Raw genomic sequence first — 23,366 nt, 5'->3', positions numbered from 1 at the left:
TCAACATTGTTGTCCCTGCCTTAGTAACAAAAATAAGTGGGAGTCCTTTTTAGTATGGACAGCAAACTCTGTACTCCTAGGGAGAGCACAAAGCAGAAACATGCAGCACTGCTACTCAGATCCAGGAAACTGTTCTCACTGTGAAAGACAGCACATTTCCTGGTAACTGTGTAAGAAGGCGTTGTTCAAGACAGAGCTGCTTTGCACAGTAAGTTTCAGAATCTTTCGGCAACAGGACAATATTTTGACTCTTTTTTTTTTTTTAGCTTAGCCACCTGTGTATCCAATTTCTTTGAAAATAACAGCATATTCTATATCTGAGGATAAAACCTGCTGTCTCTATTCCTGTTAAACTCCTGCTAAAAGAAGTGGAAGCTTTCCTCAAGTAGAGCTCACAAATTGAGAATTCCAAGAGATTAACCAACTACATCTTAAGTGGCATTACTCAAGCTTCTCCTGCAAACTAGGAAATGATCTGAAGAACTTAAAAAACAAATATTTTCTTCTAAATATGAAAAAAAAACCTTTTTTGGTTATATGGTAATACACAAGCCAGTAACTTGACTGTTTTTTATTGACAACAATTATTTCTTACTAACAACGAGTGACTCACAAAGTCACAAAATGGTTGAGGCTGGAAGGGACTTGTGCAGATTACTTAATCTATCCCTCCTGCTCAAGGCAGGGTCACCTAGAGCACATTGTTCAGGTGCAATTCTTTTCATGACAAAGTATGAATTATTGCAGAATTCACGCTGAGTAACCAGTCAGCTGTATCATGCAGCAACTGCAAGCATATTCTAACTGAGAGATTCACAGAAAGGGAGTAAGTAGAACTACTACAAACAGTCATATGCAAATAAGCTGTATGATTATCTATATATAAATGATAATTTCACAACTGTATATTCTACTTTCTCTCTCTGTGATACCCTCTGGAATTTAAAGAACAGGTGTCCACTACGATATGTGAAAGCATATTCGAAATTTTTTTTTCTGTTTACAGATCTCTGTACTTAATATATTTGTAAGTATCTGTACTTAACATAATTGTCTGCAGTTTCTTTCAGTTGGGATTTTAGCCTCTGTCTAGAGAGGATCACTTACTCCTAGCAGACAGTTTTGCTTTCACCTTCTCATTACCTGCCCATGTGGAAGGTGGGGAAGTGTGGGCACAGAACTTCCATCTGGGGACTGGGAAAAGCTTTTTCCCCCTGTAGAAAGTCTTTGTTGTGGGTGACAAGACAGGGAGTTACTCAAGACAGACATGAGACACAGAGAGAAACCCAAGCAAGCTGCTACACGTACACAAGCGCTGCTGGTCACCCAGAGGGACACTGGCGCCCCACAGCACGGCACAAGTGCCACAGCTCCAAGCTTGTGCTGTAAACACACTCCTAAGGACACAGCGATCCCTTGCAAAGCCACAGACCCACAAGTCTCCCCAGGCACCCACTCACCGCGTGAGCTACTTTCATTTCTGTTTGCAAAAGGCCTGCGATAACAAAACGCAAGTCTGATAGCAGCAAACCGGAGTTGTACTATTAAAAACAGCCTATTCTTTAAAGAAAGCACTGGCATTAGCGACTTACTGAAAACAACTCTTCTTATTGATTTTTTATTCCTCCTCAGCCCTCAATTCTCTCCCCACCATCTTCTGAATGGAAAGAAAACCTGTGTTAATTCAAGCAGGCTTTTGTTTCATCCCTGCTATTTCATGTCTCTGGGTCACCAAAGTCTAGCACTTCACAGTACTAAAACTAGTGCTAGTACTTCCTGCCATTTCCCATGCTGACTTTTTTACTTACATTGTCCCAATACATAGTATTTGGTTTAACTACTCAGAAGCAAGCTTTACATTAAAGCACACAAACATGGAATCTCCATCCTTGCAGACAACAAAAATAAGTTATTTATAAACAAAAAAACCTAAAAAAACACTAAATAAGGAGCCAGCTTTATGATTGTTTCAGGAAGTCCCTCTTCTATTCTCAAAAATAAATGAAAGAATAAAGTACAAGTAATCCATGTGGCCCTGAAGATCATATTTACAAGCTAAGTTTATCAGAACTTATCCAAAATCCTATAGTTCTTATGCAAATTGACACTTCAAGCAAAAAAATATTTGAATTTCTTGATCATATATATATACATATTTATTTTTGCTTTTCCCAAAAATAATATATTTCTAAGCTCCAAATATTTGAAGTAAAACACAGAAGTCCTCATCTACATGCTGCAATTATCACTGCAAATCTAAGTATATGATCCTAAAAAAGACAGCTTTTCTTCATAAATCTGAACATGTATGGGACTACTAAAAGGAATTCTGTATTAACCTACATTTTCTTTTAAGTTCAGGTGATGTTTCTCTATGTTTCTCTGGGAAAAAAAAAGATTCAAGAATCATTTGAAAGTTCATAAAATCTATCTGGCTTCACACAGTCAGGGAGAAAACAGGTATAATCCCACTAAAATACTTGCCCTTGTATATAAAAACAAATGTTTTTCCACAGACCCCATGAAAGGAATTATTCCAATATTTTCACAGACAGCTATGGCTACTGCACAGGTCTGCACTGCTGCAGTTTTATTTTGGGAACATCATTGTACTTGAAATTGTTCTAGCAGAACAGACCGACCAACACTTCCTGTTTTGCATGAAACAGAGTTCTTCTTTCAAGCATGTTTCGCTTACGAGTAGCACTGGGAAACTCGAAAACAGAAGCATTAACTCCAAATCCCCCGGCTTGCCCGCACTCTCTGACTGGGCAGTCTCTGAGTGAACCTACACGGCCATGGAAAGGGCAGGGACTGCACCTAGGCGCTGGGCCATGCAGAAGGGCCGGCTCAGGGCAGCACGCTATCCCGGTCCCGCGGCAGCGCAGGCTGAGGAAGCCCATGCGCTTCCTTGGGAGGGCTGTGCGCAGGCAGCCCCGAGCCCTGCCCGCTTGCTACAGCCCCAGACTGTGGCAGGGCCTGTCAGGCAGGGCTGGCTCCGAGTGCTGTTCTGCTTACCAGGCTACACAAACAGTCACGTTCATTTCTTTAGGTTATCGCTTATCCTCACCTTGGTTTCACAGCTAAACATAGGCACAGCTTTAATCACTGAGGTACTTTCACAGACTTCAAAGGGACCACCAGCATGCTTCATCTGAAACGTGTGCTGAGGTATTTGCTCAACTGTGGTTTCTGTTGGGTATTCTGGATTAGAGACAACTTTCAGGAGAGTTCTGAAAACTTTGTTTCCCTGGAGTTAGCCTTTATCATACCTGCAGCATTAGTTCTTCCTCTGAAAATATCATCGTAGGCTTTCCATTGCGGGGTCACCTGGTAGGCATGAATGAAGACCACAAAAACCACTACCAAACACATCAGCGGCACCAGCGCAGCCGTGAAGAGAGCAGCGTAGGCATTTGGGATGAAGCACCTGAAGAAAAAATGGAAAATAATGCTGTTCATAAACTTTAAAGAGCTTGAACAGTAAAGAGTGAAATTTCAAATACATTTTTTTTTACTTCGCAAACCATAAGTCCTTTAACTGTCTTCACAGAATAACCTTCATAGAATGCATTGTTTTCCAATGCTTCTCATCTCCTTATTCTGCCTTAAGTAAAATAACATACATACTTGGATATTACACTTGAATATTAAATATACTTCAAGTCTACTTGAATACTATTGTGTTTTAGCCTAATCAAACACCAACGAGATTTAAACCCTTGCAATGGAACAAACCATATTTTAACAAACTCCATGCATGCTATATTTATTTAATGTGATCACTCTTAGTCACCAAAGTTTAAAAGGGCATTATGCAATTTTCTATACTTAGCTCCTGAAACCACAAATTCAATTTTGAGGAATATATTTTTCAAATAAATGAACGAGTCTTAAAAGCAAAATAACTATTCCTGTTCATGTTTTTGGAAGTTATATGTCATTTGCATGCTGAAGCCAAATACTCCCTCACTCCTATTTTTTAACTATTCTGTCTCTCCTTATCCTTGTCATGTATTAAAGTTATAATTATTTATAAGGATGTGACAGTCACATGAGTTATTGTTGAAAAGAGATTCAAATTATGCATATAAGATTATGACATGAAAGATAGGGAGATGATAGTAAAAGAGAGATCTCTACTACATGGGCGATGAGGGATTCTGTAAACTCCCTTGAGGTCTGGATGGGCTTTGCAGCCATTGACCTACACCAGAGATGACGCAAAACTGAGCAGCCCAAGGGACAGCTCAGGAGTCAGTGTGTCTAGAGACTGTGTGACCACTACTATCCCTAGTAAGAGGGTGTAACTTACCCAGCCCTTCTCTTGGTCAGGTCAGCGCTGCTCCGTGAGTTGACAGTCAATGTTTGTGTAACGCCCATGCTAGAAATGTCTGAGTATTTGTTACACTCATCACACATCTTCCGTGTTTGCCTGGGGGCACGTGCACAGCCTGCCCAGCAAACCCTGCAGCTGCTGTGACTGCCTTCTGGGCCAGTTTTTCCAGGCCTTAGAGCACAGTAAAGCAGCTCCAAAACAGGCTCCAACAGAACCTAGGTACGTTTTAGGGCTCTGTTAGCAAGGTATAAGCTCAGCCATACACCACGCTGCGATACCACCTCAAAACAGTACTAAACAAAAAGTACACAACAGGGAAAGAGGCTTCTCTTGAGTGAAATTAAGCTTGGTTATTTCCTAGGCATAATGTCTACTCTGCTTCATCCTCCTATTTTTTTAATATTTCTTAGGTGTTAAAATTATTTTTCTTCCCCAAAGTATTCTTGAGTGGTCCCAATTAGCATTACAAATAAAGGCACATTACCATAACCTACACTAAAGTGATTATACTGAGAAAAAGACAAGAATCTTAGCACAAGTATAACTTGTTTTCTGTATAATCTTTGGAATGTTCTGAAATCTCTGTATTTTCAATTTGATGACCTTTATATTTCATGGTTCACGCATTCCATCATAAAGCTTTCCGAAAGACTCATAAGGTTTCTATGAACACTTCCCATTTCTATTTAATGAAAGCTGCATAAAACTGAAACCCACAGAAATGCACTCTTACTAATATCCCTGGGTCCTTGCTCTAAAAAGACACTGAAAAACTACATGAGCAGAGAATACCTAGAGCCATAATAATCATCTTTTTAAAGAGAGTCAACAACTGAAGAAAGACCACTGCTTCCTGTAAGCTGTATTCACACATAGTCCTTACATATTAAATGTTGTCCTTTATGCGGGAAAACACACAAAGTGACTGAAATATTTACTGTGCTACAGGCTAGTGGAACACATCTTTCATTACACCATCGTGCCGTTTGTCAGCTGGAACTATTGTATGTCCCATCTTCCTACAACAGGAATAGAAGCAAAATATTCTGAAACTCCATCAAAGATGAAGATCCACAATATAACTATGTTACGGAAAAAGGCCTATGAAGACTGATAAAGAACTTGGGACTGAACTACACATTTAGCAGCATTATCCTGAGTATAGCCTTCAAGCAAGCCCTTTGTTTCTTCGTACACTTTGTAAATTAAGTCTCTAATCCATGACTGACAGAGTCATTGTGCAGAACACAGGATTTTTTTGTACTTCTGCCTCTGGTGAGTAACTATCAGGTTTTTGTTTAGGGAGTTTCGAATCTGCACAATTAAAAGAGAAAGAAAAGGCTCGAATGAAGTTGAGTAAAATGCTCTTGTGCAATGTCTTCTCAGCAGGTCGGATTTGTAAAAAATTCTAACTCTGATAGCTTTTTCTGAAACTTTCATTTTAATAGAAAGTCTCTATGACTCCCTATTGACGGTATTACTAAATCATTTCCCCTGCATAAATTTACATCTTTTTCTGACAGTTTTTATAAGTCTTGTTACCAACTTCCATTTCCCTTTTAACACTGAAAAGCCGATTGCTGCCTCCACTTTTGCTCTTCTGGATGACTGTTACCTGACTGGAGACTCCTGTCTTTGACTTTGTTGTCATCACTGACTTGGTTTTTACCACTGAATCTTTTTTCATGACTACAAAGTTCTCTGTTCGCCTCAACAGTAACATATCCCATCGACTTCTCCTCCTTCACTACGCCAAGCTGAAGTCATTTTTTTGCACTATCTTCAAGACTATCCATTTCCCAAAATCTGCAGGAACATGTTTTTATTTTTTCTGATATTTTTAAAGCAAAAAGGGAAAACAATTAGCATGATATATATCGGCTACTTGTTAACACCGTTACATAAATAACATGAAAAATAATATTAGCAGTGATGATGTTATTTAAAATTTTTAAAAAGGCAAAATTTTGAAGGAAATAAAGAATTCTCAATAAAAGAGGAAGGTATTCAGTACAAGTTCTGGCACTCATTGTCCCTTTCTAAGCAAGAAAGATTTCAAATAGCTCAATGTGTTCAAGGCATAGTTTTGTGCTATTATTGTCGTGCCTGCAACTCCAAGGACAATTTTCTTCAAATGCAGCTTCTAACACTGGAAGTTAACTGTGATGCTGTATTACAACTCTTCTGGTTTATCAAATACCTTGTATCCTCTTCTAGTTTAGTTACCAGGCAGACACCACCTTTTCTCTGGCTTTTGTTTTATGAACTCTTCTGTGGAGTCAGACCTGTGTTTTTTTATTTGTTTTGTCTAGGACTAAGCTGAACAACTGTTGAGCTCCTTTGCCTTAGGCAGAGCTGGTGGCAGACACAGAGAACTGTGGCGCTATATGAGTTTGCTCTGCTATTGTTATATCAGGAAAGTAAAAGACAGACACATGAATTTTTGCCATTATATTTGTATTTCATCACCACCACATAGAGAAATAAATCTGTCTACCTAGAAAGGCAATGAAAGTCATTACCACCTTTATTCAGCAAATTCTTGTCTAAGTGGTCGAAACATTCCTAAAAGTGAAAATAGGCAAATTTGATTAAAATCTACACTAGTTTCTTTATGTTCACACACTCCAGGCTGTTTCTTACACAGCAGTTTGCTCGTTTCCAGATTTGGTATTTCTTTGCACTGCAATATTGGCTTTAGTGTGAAAGAAAGTCACATTATCTTTCATTAGGCACTACATATTTGTTCTTAGAATATGCTCATCAATTTTCTAACTGCAAAGCCGGCCAGAGAATGGGAAGATATTTGAAAATAATTACTTGCTAAAAAAATATTTATCTGACAAATTATCTACGATAAATTGTGCCTGATCTGTATCTAAGCAACATACTGAAAATTAAAATAACATCTTTCTTATATAAAGCACGATGATATTTATTATCTGCTTCTGATGTCATGGGGAGTTTGACATTTGGCAACCAAACCTCTTCTGAAAATATTCTAGCTTTCTTTTCTTTTTTTTTTTTTAATTAGGTGGAAGCTCAATGCTTTTTAGCTTCAACACAGTTTTAAGTATAACCCTCTGAGAAGATCTGATCTCTCACACCGCTTCTCAGAATCACCTACAAACAATTGTTTGTTCTATGTTTACTTGCAACTTCAGCAACTGCTCCTACTTGGGTCTTTATCTAGTGCAATACCCCTTACAGGGCGTCTCGCTGCTCACTCTGGTCCCTTCTGCATTCCCACTTTCCTGTTGCTTGTTCTGAAATACTGCTGTTCTGTACAACAAACTTCTTGGCAGCCTTTGGCAGTAGGGTACAAAACCAAAGCAGTAAGTGTCCAGGTAATTCTCTATGATTTTATTTCCCTTTGCTTCAAAGTAGAGGGCCTGATTCTTGAATCCGCATGCATGATTCAGGTCCACTGACAAGTTATGCCCCTGGTCATCTATCTTCCTCCTGTAAATTAATGCAGAATGGCTCAAGAATCACTTCAGACCTAAGCAGAGTATTTTTAAAGCAAACCAGAAATAGTTCTGGTTTGCTCTACAACTGCATGAGATATAATACAGGTGTTAGCAACTGTCTCAGAATGGACTCTGGCCTGAGGCTGAGCATGTCCCCAGCACAGCCAGCCGTGCCAGCCGTGCCAGCACACAGCCCTTCATGAGCCCAGGTCATCCACGTTTAATGAATTCTCAACCTGAAGAGATCCGGGCCTTCCATTCTTTGTTGCTTTTCATGGTGACAATAGCCATTTTCCATGAATTCATCAAGCAATGAGGTTAATGCTTGCATTGTTGTTTATCTTCCATTCCCTGACAGGGAAAGAAACTTGGCCCATTTTGCTTGTACGTGTTTTTATTTAAATAATTATGTTTCAATGAGCTGACATTTAAGAAAACCTGTCAGAAAGGGCATGCTAAGCTGAGAAAGGAAGGTGCCAACATTTACAATAATCACTAGTTCTTGAGGACACTCACACCAGAGAAATTAATATTTCTAGCATAGATAAGATTCTCACTACAGAAAACTTCATAATGACAAAGGGACATAGGGCTAGGCCACAATCTTAATTCTGTTTGATATAGTCTTCTAGATATACTACCAACAGACTACACCACACCTTGAAAACAAGGACTACACTTGCTCCATTTCAGTGGAAGACTCACGTAAAGATCAGATATGACTGCCTTTGACTAGGGAGCATTTTGTAGCATTCGGTATTAGAGTTTTTTCCAAGTATTATTACATTATTACACAGACATGAAGTTTGCAAGCCAAACAAAGCCTCAAAAAATCTGCACGAATAACAGATGCCACATTGTTATCTCATATTATAGCAAGCATTACCCACCATCAGATATGACTCATACTACTTGCCAACCTTTTACTGAAGGAAATGGTATTATAGCTGATGATTAAGATTCTTTTTATTCCTGACTCCCTTTAGGCAAAGCCTCAGATCTTTATATTCTGATTCCATCCAAGCAATGGGTATATGGATAGTAGCTTTGTGAACCTTATGTACTGAAGGCCAGGTGAAGCTGTATATTACCTAAGCGTTTTTATCAGTATTGTTCATGTGGTCTTTAAGTTATTGTCGTGCTTCATCCTAAACCTCTAACACCTACTGTAGCTGCTTCATGGAGAATGCTGAAGCCTATGCATTGGTATCAGTAAGCCTCCTCCCTATGTTATAGGTCTATAGGTTATAGGATGAAGCACTGTTCCCTGAACAGCTTGATTTGACCTCTAAGAGTTGCCTAAACATGTAAAACTAACCTGAGGTCTTGCATTTATTCCTTTAAGCCCTGACTGAAACAAAGAGTTATGCTGGCATATAGTGAAATTGGATCATAAGTAGTTTCAACAGGATTTCACAAAATTAAATTAAGGGCAGGTGTTTTCTTAATCCATGAAAAAGAAACATGTTTAGAAAGATCCCCAAGTGGTATAACCTCAACATTGGGATATACAAAACCATATATGTAACTTCTGCCATACAAATAATACTGAATGCCTTATTGGTATAGGGGAAAAAGTTCTTAAGCTCTTTTAATGTAGCAATACTACTATTCCACAGTTAGAGAGGAACAGAAATAACTTATAAAGCATTTGAAGAATAGTGCTAGGTTTATTAGGGAAGATTACCTTTGACTAAACATTGGGAATTCAGGAAGGAATGATACAGTCAGTCAGCACTGCTTACAGATAACAAATGGTAGAGCTAAAGCTAGAAAATTTGGAAAATGAATTGGAAGTTAAACATATTTCTTTCCATATAAACACAGCTGATAGAACTGAGATAACAGGACATAATTTATAAACATGCCATGAAAAAGCAGAAATTTTAGTAGTAGTATATGTTCATGACTACACAGAGATAGTAAAACTATTAATACAAGGCACTAAAGGCATATGGACTCAATAAATATTGGTTCTGAGCTTGGAAGGAAACAAGATTATATGCTTATCAAACCACAACATCGTACAAAGTCAGGGTTGGAAGAAATCTGGGAGACATTTTCAGATTTCCATCTACCCTAAGGTATGAAAAAACACGCCCATCAGTCATTACTGACTGATGTCTGTCTAGCCTGTTAAAGAATATAATAATATAATAATAATATAATAAAGAATATAAAGAATAACCTCTCCCAGAAATCTGTTCCAGGGCTTCACAGTCCTTACCTCTGGCAACTGCCTCCTAATATTCAACTTTTATCTGTCTTGGTGCAGTTTACATGTGTTACTTCCTGGCCTAGTCAGCATCAACGTGGGAAACTGCTGGCGCATTTCTTTCCATGCTTGTATTTCATAAGAATTTTCCTCTCAGTCTTGCTTTAAGCTAAACAGTCTGAGATCTTTCAATAGGCCTGAGCAAATCACATTTCCAAGATTGTTGTCAGTGTCAAAGAATTCTCCACTTTGTTAGTACGTATCTCAAACTGCAGCGTCCAAAGCCTTTGACAGTAACTACTCTGAGTAGATGACTAAAGCACAAAGATGGCTTTATTCAAGGATATTTCAAAATACATGACTTTCGTGACGCAGCATGCAAAGATGTCAACTCATGCTTAGTTTATCGTCTTTTTATGCAGAACTGCTAAACTGCCAGTTATTCCCCATCCTATTTCTGCATAGCTAATAATTCCTGGCAAGACGCAATTCCTTCCACATGTCCCTACTGAATACTGTACTACTTTCTCAGAATGGATCTCAGATGTCAAGCTCATTCTGAATTATAAATTGCTTCAATATACTTCTTTCCCAGTTTGTAATGTAATAATTTGAATGTAGACTCCTTATTCCAGGCTTGCGTAAAGGTAAATGTGGCATTTTCCAGTCCATTAGTAACCACAGATGACACTGAACAATATAAGAGAAAAACATTTTTTCCATCATGATACCTTGAAAAGTTCCATCAAAGAATCCTGAAAAATATACCTGCCAACAGGAATAGCCAGGTTTTCAGTGTATTCTTGAAACACTGAGGAAATTTGAGATGTCTGGATTGTCTCAGAAGTCAGAACGGGCAACAAAAACGATCTAACTGATGTCCAGGCCTTTTGACTAGCCCTAACTGGACTGATATGAGACATGACAAAACATTTGATTACGAAGAATTAAAAAACAAAATCAAAATGTTCTTCTAGACAAGACCATCAAATAAACTTTCATTCTTTCATTGCATTCTTTCATGAGGTTGCAGGTTTGGTTTATAAGAGTAATTGGAAACTTTTGACAGTATTTGCATTACACAGCGGGATGTAATGCAAGGAAAGCAAATACAGAAAAGCTACCACTAGAGCCCACTGGCTAGGTATTAATTCGACAAAAAAGAAATCTGGAAATTCCTGTGGTTCCCATTAGGCAGAACATGAGTTGTAACTTTATACTGTTGCAAGGAGGGTAAATGTCAGAAATAAGAACAGCAGTATATCCTACAAGACAAATGAAGTAATCACTCCGTTCTAGACAGCATTACTAAAATCACAGCAGCAGAGTGTATTTAGTTTTGACATATCAAGAAGTGGCAGTCAGTATTTAGTTTTGACATATATGAAAAAAAGGAAGCGTGGGGGAGAGCAATAAGGGCAACCAGAGGTCTCATAAATGTGTTTCCTCAGGAAGACTGAATTATTTTTTTTCTTTCAAAAGAAAAGAGGTCTTGTTTTAGCAATATACTAGCAAGTAATAGAATATTGAAAAGAACAGAGGAATAGCATTTTCTCTGTGCTGTAATATATTTCCCTTTTAGAAAGACAATGTGTTAAATCCTACCAGGAAAGATTTGTATTTGAGAAAACTTCCTAGAAGTAAAAGATCAAACTGAAATGGTTTGCTACTGAATATTGCATGATGTTGCTATCTGCAGGCTGTCTAAAAGAGACAGGAAAACTATTTGTTGCAAACATGTAGGAATGGTCTGTCATCTTCCAGAGCAGTAAGGATAGATCCCTCCGCCTTTGTATGGTTTTGTGTTTCTGTGATTCTCTGTTGTATGACAATTTCATTTAAAAACTGCCAAGCTAAGCATAATAGACACAACACACAGTAAGAAGTGGCTAGTGACTATCATAAAATTCAAAAAAGACCCGTCTGACTGATCCACAAGGATAATTCCATTATAAGAGGATCTCTGGATGTAATTTCTTAAATGAGGATCCAGACACAGACTAGCATGGGACTAGCAATCCATAAAATTAAAGCTTGGAAAATAAACACACAAAAATACCTAAAGCACATGCCTTGGGATGGAAGATGTTAGGCAACTTTTATTTCTGTGCTAGAACTGCTCTTTCCCAACAAAGCCTTTGAGGTACAATACTAACTCAATAAATCTTTCTCCTCTGCTGCACACTTTTTAAACATTATAGTCAATTCACGGAGTTGAGCTCAAAACAGGAAACAGGAAAAAAACAACAGTTTTATTTTTTCCACTGCAGATCATTTCTTACTTCTGCTCAGTCAAAATGTCTGAGAATATCTATTTTCCTCTATATTCTTTAAGATATGACCTCAGAGACTTGAACTCAAACATCAACTGGGACAAAACGGAAATAAGTAGCACATTGCAGCTCTAAGCAAATGCTAATGTGGTTGCACATTCTGCCATCAATACCTTTCCTCTTTCCTTCTTTTTTTTTTTTTAATGTTACATTTGTAACCAAAGAACAACTGCAAGCTATGTGCATGCCCGGATACTTGCACACATCCTGAAAATGTACACTGCATGTGTTTTGTTTGCTTCCCATTTTGCATTTGATCAGAAAGTTGCCTGACAAGAGTTTTACTTATGGTAAGCTTATTTCTATCTGTAATCAACCAAAACATGTCAGAATCCAAAAAGCATAACAGAATTTCTGGGAAAAGCAGTGCTTCAGTCGCACAAGAGGGAAACCACATGAACAGCTGCAGTCTGACAGCGCAGTGTTTACTTTGCTACCCAGACCCCAAACTAACGTTTACCAAAACCTTTACTTTTGCTGCTGATATGTCTTGCTTCAGTGCTACTGGTTTCAAAGCCCATCTCTAAAGCTATGCATAACACACACAGAGAAGAATTGCAAAACAACTCAGCAGCAGAGATTTTCACCTTTTTTTTTTTTTTTTTCTTTTGCAAAAGGCAAATCACAACACAACACAATGGGCAGGGAAGCATCCCAAGCATTACATTTTTTTCCTAATCCTCCAGAAAACAACCTTAGGTTTAGCTGTACCCAAAAGTCAGTGTATATATATGTACATATATGTGTCTGCTTGGGTAAGGGCATAGAAAAACAGGATCTACGAAGAGTTCTCCACCTCATTCAACAGTGGGGGTGTCAGCCCTGACAAATGAAGGCTGGAGGACAACTGCTCAACTGCAGGAGGCCCAGCATTAATTGCTAACAGTGGGTGATGCTGCATGCATGACAGTTTGAGCCAATCTGGCCTCTTTACATTACCTCACACTGTTCCTCACAATCCAAACACTAGTATTTTTTCCCCTTTCTCTCAGACAATAAGCAGTAATATCACAATATTTATATATAAATATTTATATATATAAAAGAATCAGCTAATAAAGTGAAACATTGATTCACTTCACTAGATTCACTTTGTGGTAATCACATCTCATTAGTCAAAACACTAAGGGAGAAAAATATAAATGAGCATCTAAACATAACCTCTTTTTCTGCAAATTCGGATCTGTTACAATTTCCAAAACTACCAAAAATGAATGCTTATATCAGTGCTGTTTCTCTAATAATTTGTTTCATTAAATGACATTCATCCCTCACCCAAAAGTGTTAGTGGTAATGTTTGATGAAAACAGACATCTGGCTTCATAGAATCATAGAATGCTTAAGGTTGGAAGGGACCTCTAGAGGTCATCTAGTCCAACCCCCTGCACACGCAGGGTCACCTAGAGCACGTGGCACAGGACTGCGTCCAAGCGGGTTTTGAAGATCTCCAGAGAAGGAGACTCCACAACCTCTCTGGGCAGCCTGTTCCAGTGCTCTGTCACCCTCACTGATAAAAAATTTTTCCTTAAGTTCCTGTGGAACTTTTGGTGCTTCAGTTTGTGGCCATTACCTCCAGTTCTGTCGGTGGCCACCAGTGAAAAGAGGCCCGCACCATCCTCTGCACTGCCTCCCTTGAGGTACTTATAGACACTGATTAGATCCCCTCTCAGCCTTCTCTTCTCCAGGCTGAACAGGCCCAGCTCCCTCAGCCTCTCCTCATAGGGCAGATGTTCCAGGCCCCTGATCATCCTTGTAGCCCTGTGCTGGACTCTCTCCAGCAGCTCCACATCCCTCTTGTACTGTGGAGCCGAGAACTGGACACAATACTCCAGACGTGGCCTCACCAGGGCTGAGTAGAGGGGCAGGATCACCTCCCTCGACCTGCTGGAGACGCTCTTCTTAACACACCCCAGGATCCCATTGGCCTTCTTGGCCCCAAGGACACACTGCTGCCTCATGGTCAACTTGTCGTCCACCATGACGCCCAGGTCCCTCTCTGCAGAGCTGCTCTCCAGAAGGTCAGTCCCCAGCCTGTACTGGTGTCTGGTGGCTTTTGCATCATTACACAAAGCCTCGGATACCTTGATAAAAATAAGACCCAAAGGCTATGACATCTGTACTGAATTCAATCATTAATGTTCAGATGCAGTTTACATTTTAAACATCTCATTATTTGTAATAACTTTGGACCCATGGTGAGTTTTAAAGCAAAAAGTCGTGTGGTTTGGGTAAGTCAAAGGCTGGAAGGCAAATACAGTGGTATCATGACTCAGAGAATATGTCACTTTTCATAATTAAATGTTTCCAAGATCTTCATACAGGCATACTGAGCAAGGACTTTGCTCCAACTAGGCCGATTTTTCTACAGAACTGAGCAGGGAAGAACAATTTCACGTTGGTCAGCACAAATTACAGCAGCCTCAGGGTACTCTAAATTGCACTTGGCAGACCAGAGAGGTTATTCAAGCAGGGGAGGCCAACCAAAAGGTAGTAGGACTTCATATTAAGATGACTCTCTAATATGAGGAAATAGAGACTTTTTTGCCTGCTCTGCAACAAGGTCAAAATAGCCAGGACAGAGCCAGCTGGTTATATTTGCATCACTTAACTCCAATAAATGGGGTGAAAGTGGCACAAGTTTATACTTGAGTCAAGAGCTGTTGGCTAGAGCCTTCGCTACCCACTGCCACTGCTGTTACAGGATGGGGTTGCTCAACTCTTCACATTCTTTGGAAAATCCCTGTCACACTTTGGAATGATCTGCAAGCAAACCATGTGATTAGCCCATGCTGACCAAATTACATGGACAGTACTGAACCATAAAGTGACCTCAAGTTCCCTGAAACCAAACCTGCATTACAGCATTACAAACTAGCTTGATTTTACGTTTTATTAGAAAAACCTTTGAAAATGAACCCATTACACATTGGAAATTTCTAACTAGACAGTTGAGGATTATTAAGTGATATTTAGAGATGTACATACTCACATTGTAAATATTTTCCACATTTCTTTACATAAAACATGCAGCCAGCTGTGAGACTTGGTTCCTAAGCCCAAACATTATGTTCTGACTCTAGGGAAATTACAGGGAACACGCTAATTACAAGAGGAACCACAAGTTCACTCTTCAGCATGAATTTAAAGAAAACCAACACTTTGCTGGAAGCATATTTTACAAAACAACAAAAAGGAACCTAACATTAGTGCATCCCAATCCCAAAAAACAATCTGTTATGTACGAAGCATGTATGAAATTCAGGATGACAGACATAACAGTTTTAAACATTATGCTTCTTTCTCTCCGCACAATGAGCTATTTAAATAATGTCAGTTCTTGTTGTCTCTAGTTTAAAAAAAAAAGAAGAAAAAGAAAAAAGCTACTTGTTTAATTTACAAAGTGAATTATCTAGCTGGGCTTTCCAGCTAGTAAGCTCAGCCACTCAGGAAAGTGGAGAACATGTCAGGTCATACAAATGAGAAATGCAGCAAAGAGCACCAGCTTTGTAACGTTTTCTGTTTTTCTCCCACTTTCAAAAGTACAGTGTCCGTTGAACTTCTGCCATGAGCTCATATCAATGCTTGTACTGATAAGTAATGAACACTAACATGAACAAATGCTCTTGCTGATAAGTGGACTACCCATTTCTTCCTTTTTTTTTTTTTTTAAAAAAAAAGAAGAAATAAAAAGTGGTGGTTCCCACCTCGGAATGAGGCACGCAGAGAATTTCCACAACGCCTCTGCCCGCACAGGCTTTTGCAGTGCACACAGCGCTCCGCTCGCATGGGGCTCGCAGGCTCTTCCTGCGCCCGTGTGGGCCTTGGGGCGCCTCCTCCGCCTGCGCGGGCCGCAGGGCCCTGGGCGCAGTGCGGCGCCGCCGCACGTGAGGCGGCCGGAGGGAGCCAGCGAGCCGGGCCCAGCGCCGGACAGCAAGCTGGGCCGGGCCTTGGCGCTGGCGGCGGCAGGAAGCGGCCCTGGGCCTGCGCCGCCGACGCTGCTGCTGCTGGGAGAGCCCAGGGTGTTGGGCAGCCTGGCTGAGAAATTTCAGCTCCGAATGCAAGGGTTCTTACTGTTTGTAGAAATTAAGCCAACACTCACTCTTCCATTTTTACATTGGGCCGGATTGTCTCCAAATGTTTTTTTTTTTTAGTCAGGAAAACTGTTTCTAAATCAATGGGATTTGTTGCCAGAAATTACACAGTGTGATTTGATACACGGATCTTTAGAAGACTCCATCTGAGTCAGTGTATGCAACAACAGCCTTGTCAATACACCAAGCCTGTCACATAATAGAGGGAAAAGCAATTTTTATCTTCTGTTGTAGCTGCTGTTACTGTATAGCTAAACAGATGAGGAAAAGGGGAAGAAAAAAATCCCTAAGAATCTCTATTCTATGAGGAGAATCCAAATTGTCATCTGTTGTGCTTTTAGTACTTGGCCCACTGTGTTTCAGCCACCTCATTACACCACCTTGTACAAATATTTCTGAAGATTTTTATACTTCGCTTTTTTTTTTCTCTCTCTCTTACTATGAAAACAGACACTAAGGAAGCACCAAATATCACAGAAGAATCTGTGATGTTTTCAACACGCAAATAAAACAGTCGTGAGCTAAGAACAAGGAGCTAGCGCACACTGAGTTAGCACAGTTCCTAGCCAGGACACTAAAAACTCTGGAGTCCCCAAGCAGGTGGTTGAGGTTGGTCTAAAAAACAGAGTGGTAAAAGGATCAGGACACTTATAGCCCTGGACACTTAGCCTGAAGGAAAAAGGCTGGTACTTTTTGACATTTGTTAGAGTGGTATTATTTTAAAAGCACATAAGGAGGTATATGACCAATTTCAATTAATTATCCTGCTCCTACTTCAATCTAAAGCTTCTTCCCCAAGCATATTGCTAATTATCAACTGCTTGAAACGAGGAGCTATTATGGTGGTTATTTTTTTTGACTTTTTAGTATTTTGTATTTGCTACAGTTTCCCCCATTAAAGAAAACGTTTTCCCGATACTTTTTCCCTAATGCGTGTGCTTTTTTTTTTATCTGTTCTTCGAAGCCAGGATTTTGAAGTAAGTCTTCTTACACTACAGCCCTTTCTATTGCAATCTCTATAGTAGGCAGTGTTTCTAAGCCATGCTGACAGTTACATTTAATACTGCTAATACAAACCAATCTACTAAAGCTGTGTTCTTTTTTGTTTTTTCTTTCTACATGTGCCTCAGCAGAGATACATTTTTTTAATTACTGATGCTGCTGCCTAGCACAGACAGTTTCCTTTCCTGAAGCACAGCTTAGCGCACTGCTAAGTACACTCTATGTCCACGTACTTCGTGTAACTAACGTACAGGCGCAAAACTGACCTATTGCAAAATAGCATGGTAAAAGTTCACGAAACAACTAACCCTTGTTACCCTTTTCAGGAGGATAAAATATAAGAGGTTAGAAGTACTTGGTTCTTGAAACACATCAGTGCCAGCAAAGTCCTCCAAGGAAGCTGCTGATAATGATGTCAATTTAGCATTCCTCGTTATAGCTGGGCACATCAGATAGCGGCTTTTCTAAAACGCTGCAGAAAGGATAAACCAGGAGCAAACCCGAGTAGTAACAGTAGACAGCATTCTGCTAATTCAAGATGACAAAGTAGGAGGGTCTGTTCTGTTTGTTTCTTGTGCAACTGGAACGGAAACAGGTAAACTTAGGAAAATGACAGCAGCAAGGATACAGGTCTATCCTGCAATGATTGTGGGTGTTACTCTGGTGATGGCACCACACAGACTTCAAACGACTCCTGGGGTTTTGTTTGGGTACAAAAATCCCCACAGCCGCTGCTGCTTGAAAGATCAGGCCCAACATCGTGTAACTTTCACCTTCAACAACCCTTAAAACTACCTAACATGACTTGACAGAATTGAATGGTAGCTAGCATTTTTTTTTTGAGGGAATCAAAATTCCATCACCAGAACCTTCCAGAACTTCCCTTTCTTTATTTTAATGCTTTAAAAGCACACAGTTATTTATGTCTCTTTTTGATAGGCTAACATTTGCTTAACATTAACAGTAAATATTTGCAAAGATATAAAAAACATTCAACTTCTCCAACCATTTTGCTCCACTGAAACCTATGTTGGTAATGAGGGATTAAAAAAAGTGTAATTAAAGCCATCACATTTAGCAGTGAGATATTTTTATATAATACTTAACAGCAGGTATCACACTAGGCAGCTTCATTGCTAATAATGAGAAGTTCAGAAAATAAAACACATGCACATAATACAGAAGGCTAAATTTTGTGATCTTTTAACTGATGCTCTAAGGCAGCGAAGCAGGGTAATTTGCCCAGTAGTATATTTTTGGGATGTCTATATTGTAGTCTAGTGCAGAGATAACCCACATAGTTCTAGTGCATCAGAAACGTTTCTGCTACAGTAGCACAGGGCTCAGCATGGGCTAATTGACCCTGCTGAGAAGGGCAAAACAGTGAATGATGAGAAATGAGCCAGTGAAAAGCACAGCCTTTTCTCCCCACTGTTCAGCTCAGCAGTTCATGCTGCATACGGCTTCACCTCCAGATGCTTAAGTGTCATCCTGCGCTCCACTCCAGCAACAGTTGTTCCAAAAAGCTTCTAATTGCTAATAGCAAGCTGAAGAGAAAGGAAGTGGTAACAGAAGTGGTTCGGATAACGGGAAGCACAAGCAGGGCAAGAGGTGGATCATGTGCAGCGGCATTTTCAAGCAGTAAAAATAGGGAGGGATAGCAAAGATAGGGCATGCACGCATCATATTAACCATCCACCTTTGTCACTTATCACTATTGACAGCTCAATTGACGTTGAATTCTTTCCCTTGTTAATGGCTTTGTTGTTCCTCCATGTAAAAAGTCTTATTTTTTAAACATTCTTAAGAATCAGGACTAAATCCAGTACTTTTGAAGTAATATGAGAAGTTGGGCGTAACAGAAGGAGACTTTATGCAATTACTTGAGCAGATATTAACTCACTCAAGCTAAAAAAATTAATTTTGCTGGGAGTGGTACTAGTCTTTGGATGAAGAAAGCAGGGCTCCCATTTAGGGAATAGCTAGTAAGCTGGGAATCTGAATACAGTTCTGGCACAGAAAGTCTGCCAGAAATGAATCATTGACGCAACTTGGTGAGGCTCAAAGAAGCTTTCAGCACTTTGGCTGACTGGGTTAATGTCAGCGCACCAGCCTGCCAGGTGTGCAATTAGGGAGAGAGCATCACTGCATCTCTAACAGATACTTAGGGCTTACTGAATCCTCCTCCTGCGTGCATGCAGGAAATATCTAGAAGTTGCAAGGACTGTACCTTTTGGAATAAACCTTCTTGAACAATAGTAGCCAGACAGGTATTTCAGTAAAATTTTATTGCAAATCCTCCTGCCTTACATATTTGTTCAGGTTGAGGCCTGAATCCAGACTCCCCACCACACACACAATCAGTTCTACTGGAGAAATCTCCAATGGGCCTCACCATTCAAATTTCCAGTCTTGGCACGACTTCAAAGTATTTCTCCGCTCTTGCAACATTTATGCCCCTTGTACAACACCATGTTATGCATATACACAAGTACAGCATAACCATTTACAAGTTTGTGATTCTTTCAAGCCTTCTATTTCCTGACTAAACTGACATATGATGCCAAATACTGTCAAGGCTGCTCCCTCTGCGAGCACTGGTTCTGCATCACACAAGAACATCTTTGGAAGTGCATGTTTTCTGGATTTTGTGCATTGTACAGCTCTTAGCATACTCGTGCTAAACAAACCTATAATTAAGACCAGTATCTCAGAACATTAGTTGTCTCTGGGCTTCTATTTTCTCTCTAGTTTGGGTTACCATTCAACAGAGCATGACTTGCTCAAATAAAGTTAGCACTCAGGGAGTAGCTGCAGTGCTGGTTTTCTCTGAAATTCGGCTTTGACTCCTTCTCATTTGAGGATACACAAAGTGCCCTTGACCTATTAAAAAAGTGCCATTCCTGAAGGATACATAGTGAATTGAGTACTGGAACTCATTTTAAAGTTTCTTTTCCAAGTAATGACAGTATCAACAATGGCTCCTAGACACCAATACGCACCCTGTGCCATGCCCATGGGCTGGAGCTTGATTCACAGAAACAACAACGTGAGTAACGCTGAATCACGGAAAAAGCTCACCATTTCCATCTTTCTGTAGTCTTGCAGTCTCCTGCCCCCTCTGTGTGGGTGCGTAGCCAGAGATCCAATGACTTAGCTAGAAAAATCTCCTCTTTGAGCTAGACTACTACATACAAGATAGACATTGAGGTTTTTTTAAGGAATTTCGCTGGATAACTTTTTCTTTCTTTCTTTCTTTTCTTTCTTTCTTTCCTGTTTTTTCTCTTTTTTTCTTACTTTTTTCTTTCTGCCTTTCTTTTCTTTTTTTGCTTTCTTTCCTTTTTTCTTTCCTTCTTTCCTTCCTCATTCTTTGTTATTCATCTCACCACAGCAGATGATGCAACACAAAGAAGATACATTTGTGAAAACATTTAGCTTTGCCTTTTACTGCTCTAAGAGGTTACCATTTCCACAGTTGCTGAAAACAAATACAAGTGTGTACTTCTGCAATTTTAAAGTACTGCAATGACTCTTTTTTTAAAAAAAAATTTGAACTCAATTTGTATGCTATAGAGGATTGCAAATTGAAAAATTAATAAATTGCATGGAACTTCCTCATGTAAATGGAAGACTGCTCTTCCCCTGGACAAGTGAACAATCCTGCTAAAGAAGTAACTGGCAGAGGGAAAGCTCCTAGAAGCACCAGAAGCATCCTGGTTTCAGAAATGCCTGAAGAGGAACTACTCAGGAATAAGAAGAAACTATACAGAGTTGGCTTCAAATCAAAAGCTACTGATATTACCAAAAGTGTGCTTGAAAACTATCATCAGCTTTTGTAAGGACATAGTGGGCATTGAGAGATCAATTTGTGAACTTTCAAATGTGTATTTTGTCATGTCTAATCACATGCAGAGTGCCTGTTTTAGCTTGTACACTAAGAAAAACAGGCCTTTGGTCTTCTTTGGAGAGTTCAAGTGAAAAGAAAATCTAGTCAGAGTCAAAGCTTAAAGTTCAAATGCAATTACATAGAAAAGTTCTTTTTTAAGTTTATAAAAATAGTATTAAATAAATGGTATAAATTATACAAAATTATACCATAAATGGTATAAAATGGTATTAAAAATATTTATGTTATTCTAAGATTTTTAAACATGCTCAAATGTGTTTTAAACCCAGCTCCACTGAGCTGTGATTCTGGCTAGACTGAGACTATTACACCTCTGGCCAAATGGGGCAGCCTCTTAGATAAAAATCAAGTTAATGTTGTGTAATTAAACCCTTAAACTCATGCTCATGAATAAAAAATGATACTGACAATTAAATTATTCTGGCTTCTCATCTCATAAACAGATGTTTTACGGCAAAACCCTATAAAATGGGTGGGGTTTTAAAAGACTTTGAAGGGTTTTGAAATTTTTACCTGTATGAAAGTGTGAACGATTAATTGTTCAGACTTACATAAATGAAAAAGCCACTTTATTAGCAAGGAAGCCCTCTACAGTTTTTAAAAGTTCTTTTGCTTGCTTCTTCATTTTGTAAATACAAGAGAGTTAGAAGACAGCATGACACTTTGTTTCAATATGATTTCTTACTTATTAAATATTTCCAAACTTATTACATAAAAACTGTTAAATTTTTGCTAGTCCTAAGTCATTCAGTAGTTTGAGGTTTTATGCCCATAGCTGTAGTGGTTTTCTCATGAACCATTTGCAGCTCCGTGCTATAAGCCTTCTAAAAACACATGCTAAGTAATTTTGTCTTGACTTTTTTTTTTTTTTTCCCCCCTAAGAGTAACCACTGATGAGATTGGGAGCAAGATATTATGCAATTCTTTTCCTTCATTTCTTCATCTCCCCATTGCACTTTCTGGCTCTCTTTGTCCATGTCTATAGCTGCACACTGCCTCAAAATATTTTCCACTACACTACGTGATCTGTCTTTGTACTTTTAAAAGACCTAACAGAAAGGTATTGCTCAGTTTAAACATGTTGCTGAGATTAAACCCACTTTGAGAATCTTAGCTAAAAGCTCAAAATCAGAGGAAGAAAAAGGTGATAAAAGGGTTAGATGATCTCTAGAGGTCCCTTCCAACCTCAACCAATCTGTGAAGGCCATTAAAATTCTAATATAAAAACATAGATAGCTTGGGGGGGGTGTTGTTTTTAAATTTTAAATTTAAAATTAAGTGAGAAAAAAATGAAAGGTGGCTTGGATCTCGAGTTCTCTGCTTATGTCGTATCACAAAGTCATGAAGATATTCAGTGGAATAAGAAGTGTCAAATGGAAATATTTTTCAACAATGTGTATCTAAACTTACAGTCTTAGAAAATATTTTTGAATTTGCTGTGATCTCTACCTAAGACAGGTCATAAAATTATCTACACAGTGTAAAACAAACAAAAACAGAAATATAGAAGAATAATATTATTTTTTAAGTGACATTATCTAGTTCACAACTTAACTCTTTTTTTTTTTTTCTAGTAGGCTGCTGAAAGGAGCTCATCCTTTTCTTTCAATCTGCCTCTTATCACTAAAGAACATTAAAGCCTCAGCCATAAGGGCAATTCTTAAGCAAGCATATACTTTCTAGATTATAAGGCCTAGGGATCAGGATAGAGTACACTTGAAATTATACGTTACAGATTTCATTAAAATGTCATTGCAAGAATGGGAAAATGCAGTGCAACATGTAAAAAGCAAAAAACAGGATAGATAGAAAATGTGTAACCAAACCATTTCTTTCTTTTACTTGCATTGGAAAAAAGCTGCAGGCTGCAAATGTCTGTACTTCAAGTTGAGTCAATTGTTATTGCACACAAAAATTGTGCCTAAATGCAGCTATCTGAACAGCTACAAATGACAGAAATAGACAGAAATTATTTTTAAAAGAAAAACTGAGAAGTAATGTACTTCAAA

General features: G+C 38.9%; 1 protein-coding gene across 1 annotated transcript in view; it reads right to left on the bottom strand.

The window, feature by feature from the left end:
• The window catches only part of ADGRV1 (adhesion G protein-coupled receptor V1), a 235,298-nt gene that overhangs the window by 47,920 nt on the left and 164,012 nt on the right, over positions 1-23,366 (bottom strand). Inside the window, exon 87 of the mRNA XM_088519599.1 lies at positions 3,273-3,430. Coding sequence (XP_088375725.1) covers positions 3,273-3,430 — 158 coding nt within the window. The remainder of the gene's footprint in view (positions 1-3,272; positions 3,431-23,366) is intronic.

Source organism: Tinamus guttatus, unplaced genomic scaffold (assembly GCF_059628265.1).
Source record: "Tinamus guttatus ecotype Peru unplaced genomic scaffold, ASM5962826v1 Tinamus_guttatus_pri_ptg000062l, whole genome shotgun sequence".
Lineage (NCBI taxonomy): Eukaryota > Metazoa > Chordata > Aves > Tinamiformes > Tinamidae > Tinamus > Tinamus guttatus.
This window is presented reverse-complemented; position numbering and strand designations above follow the sequence as displayed.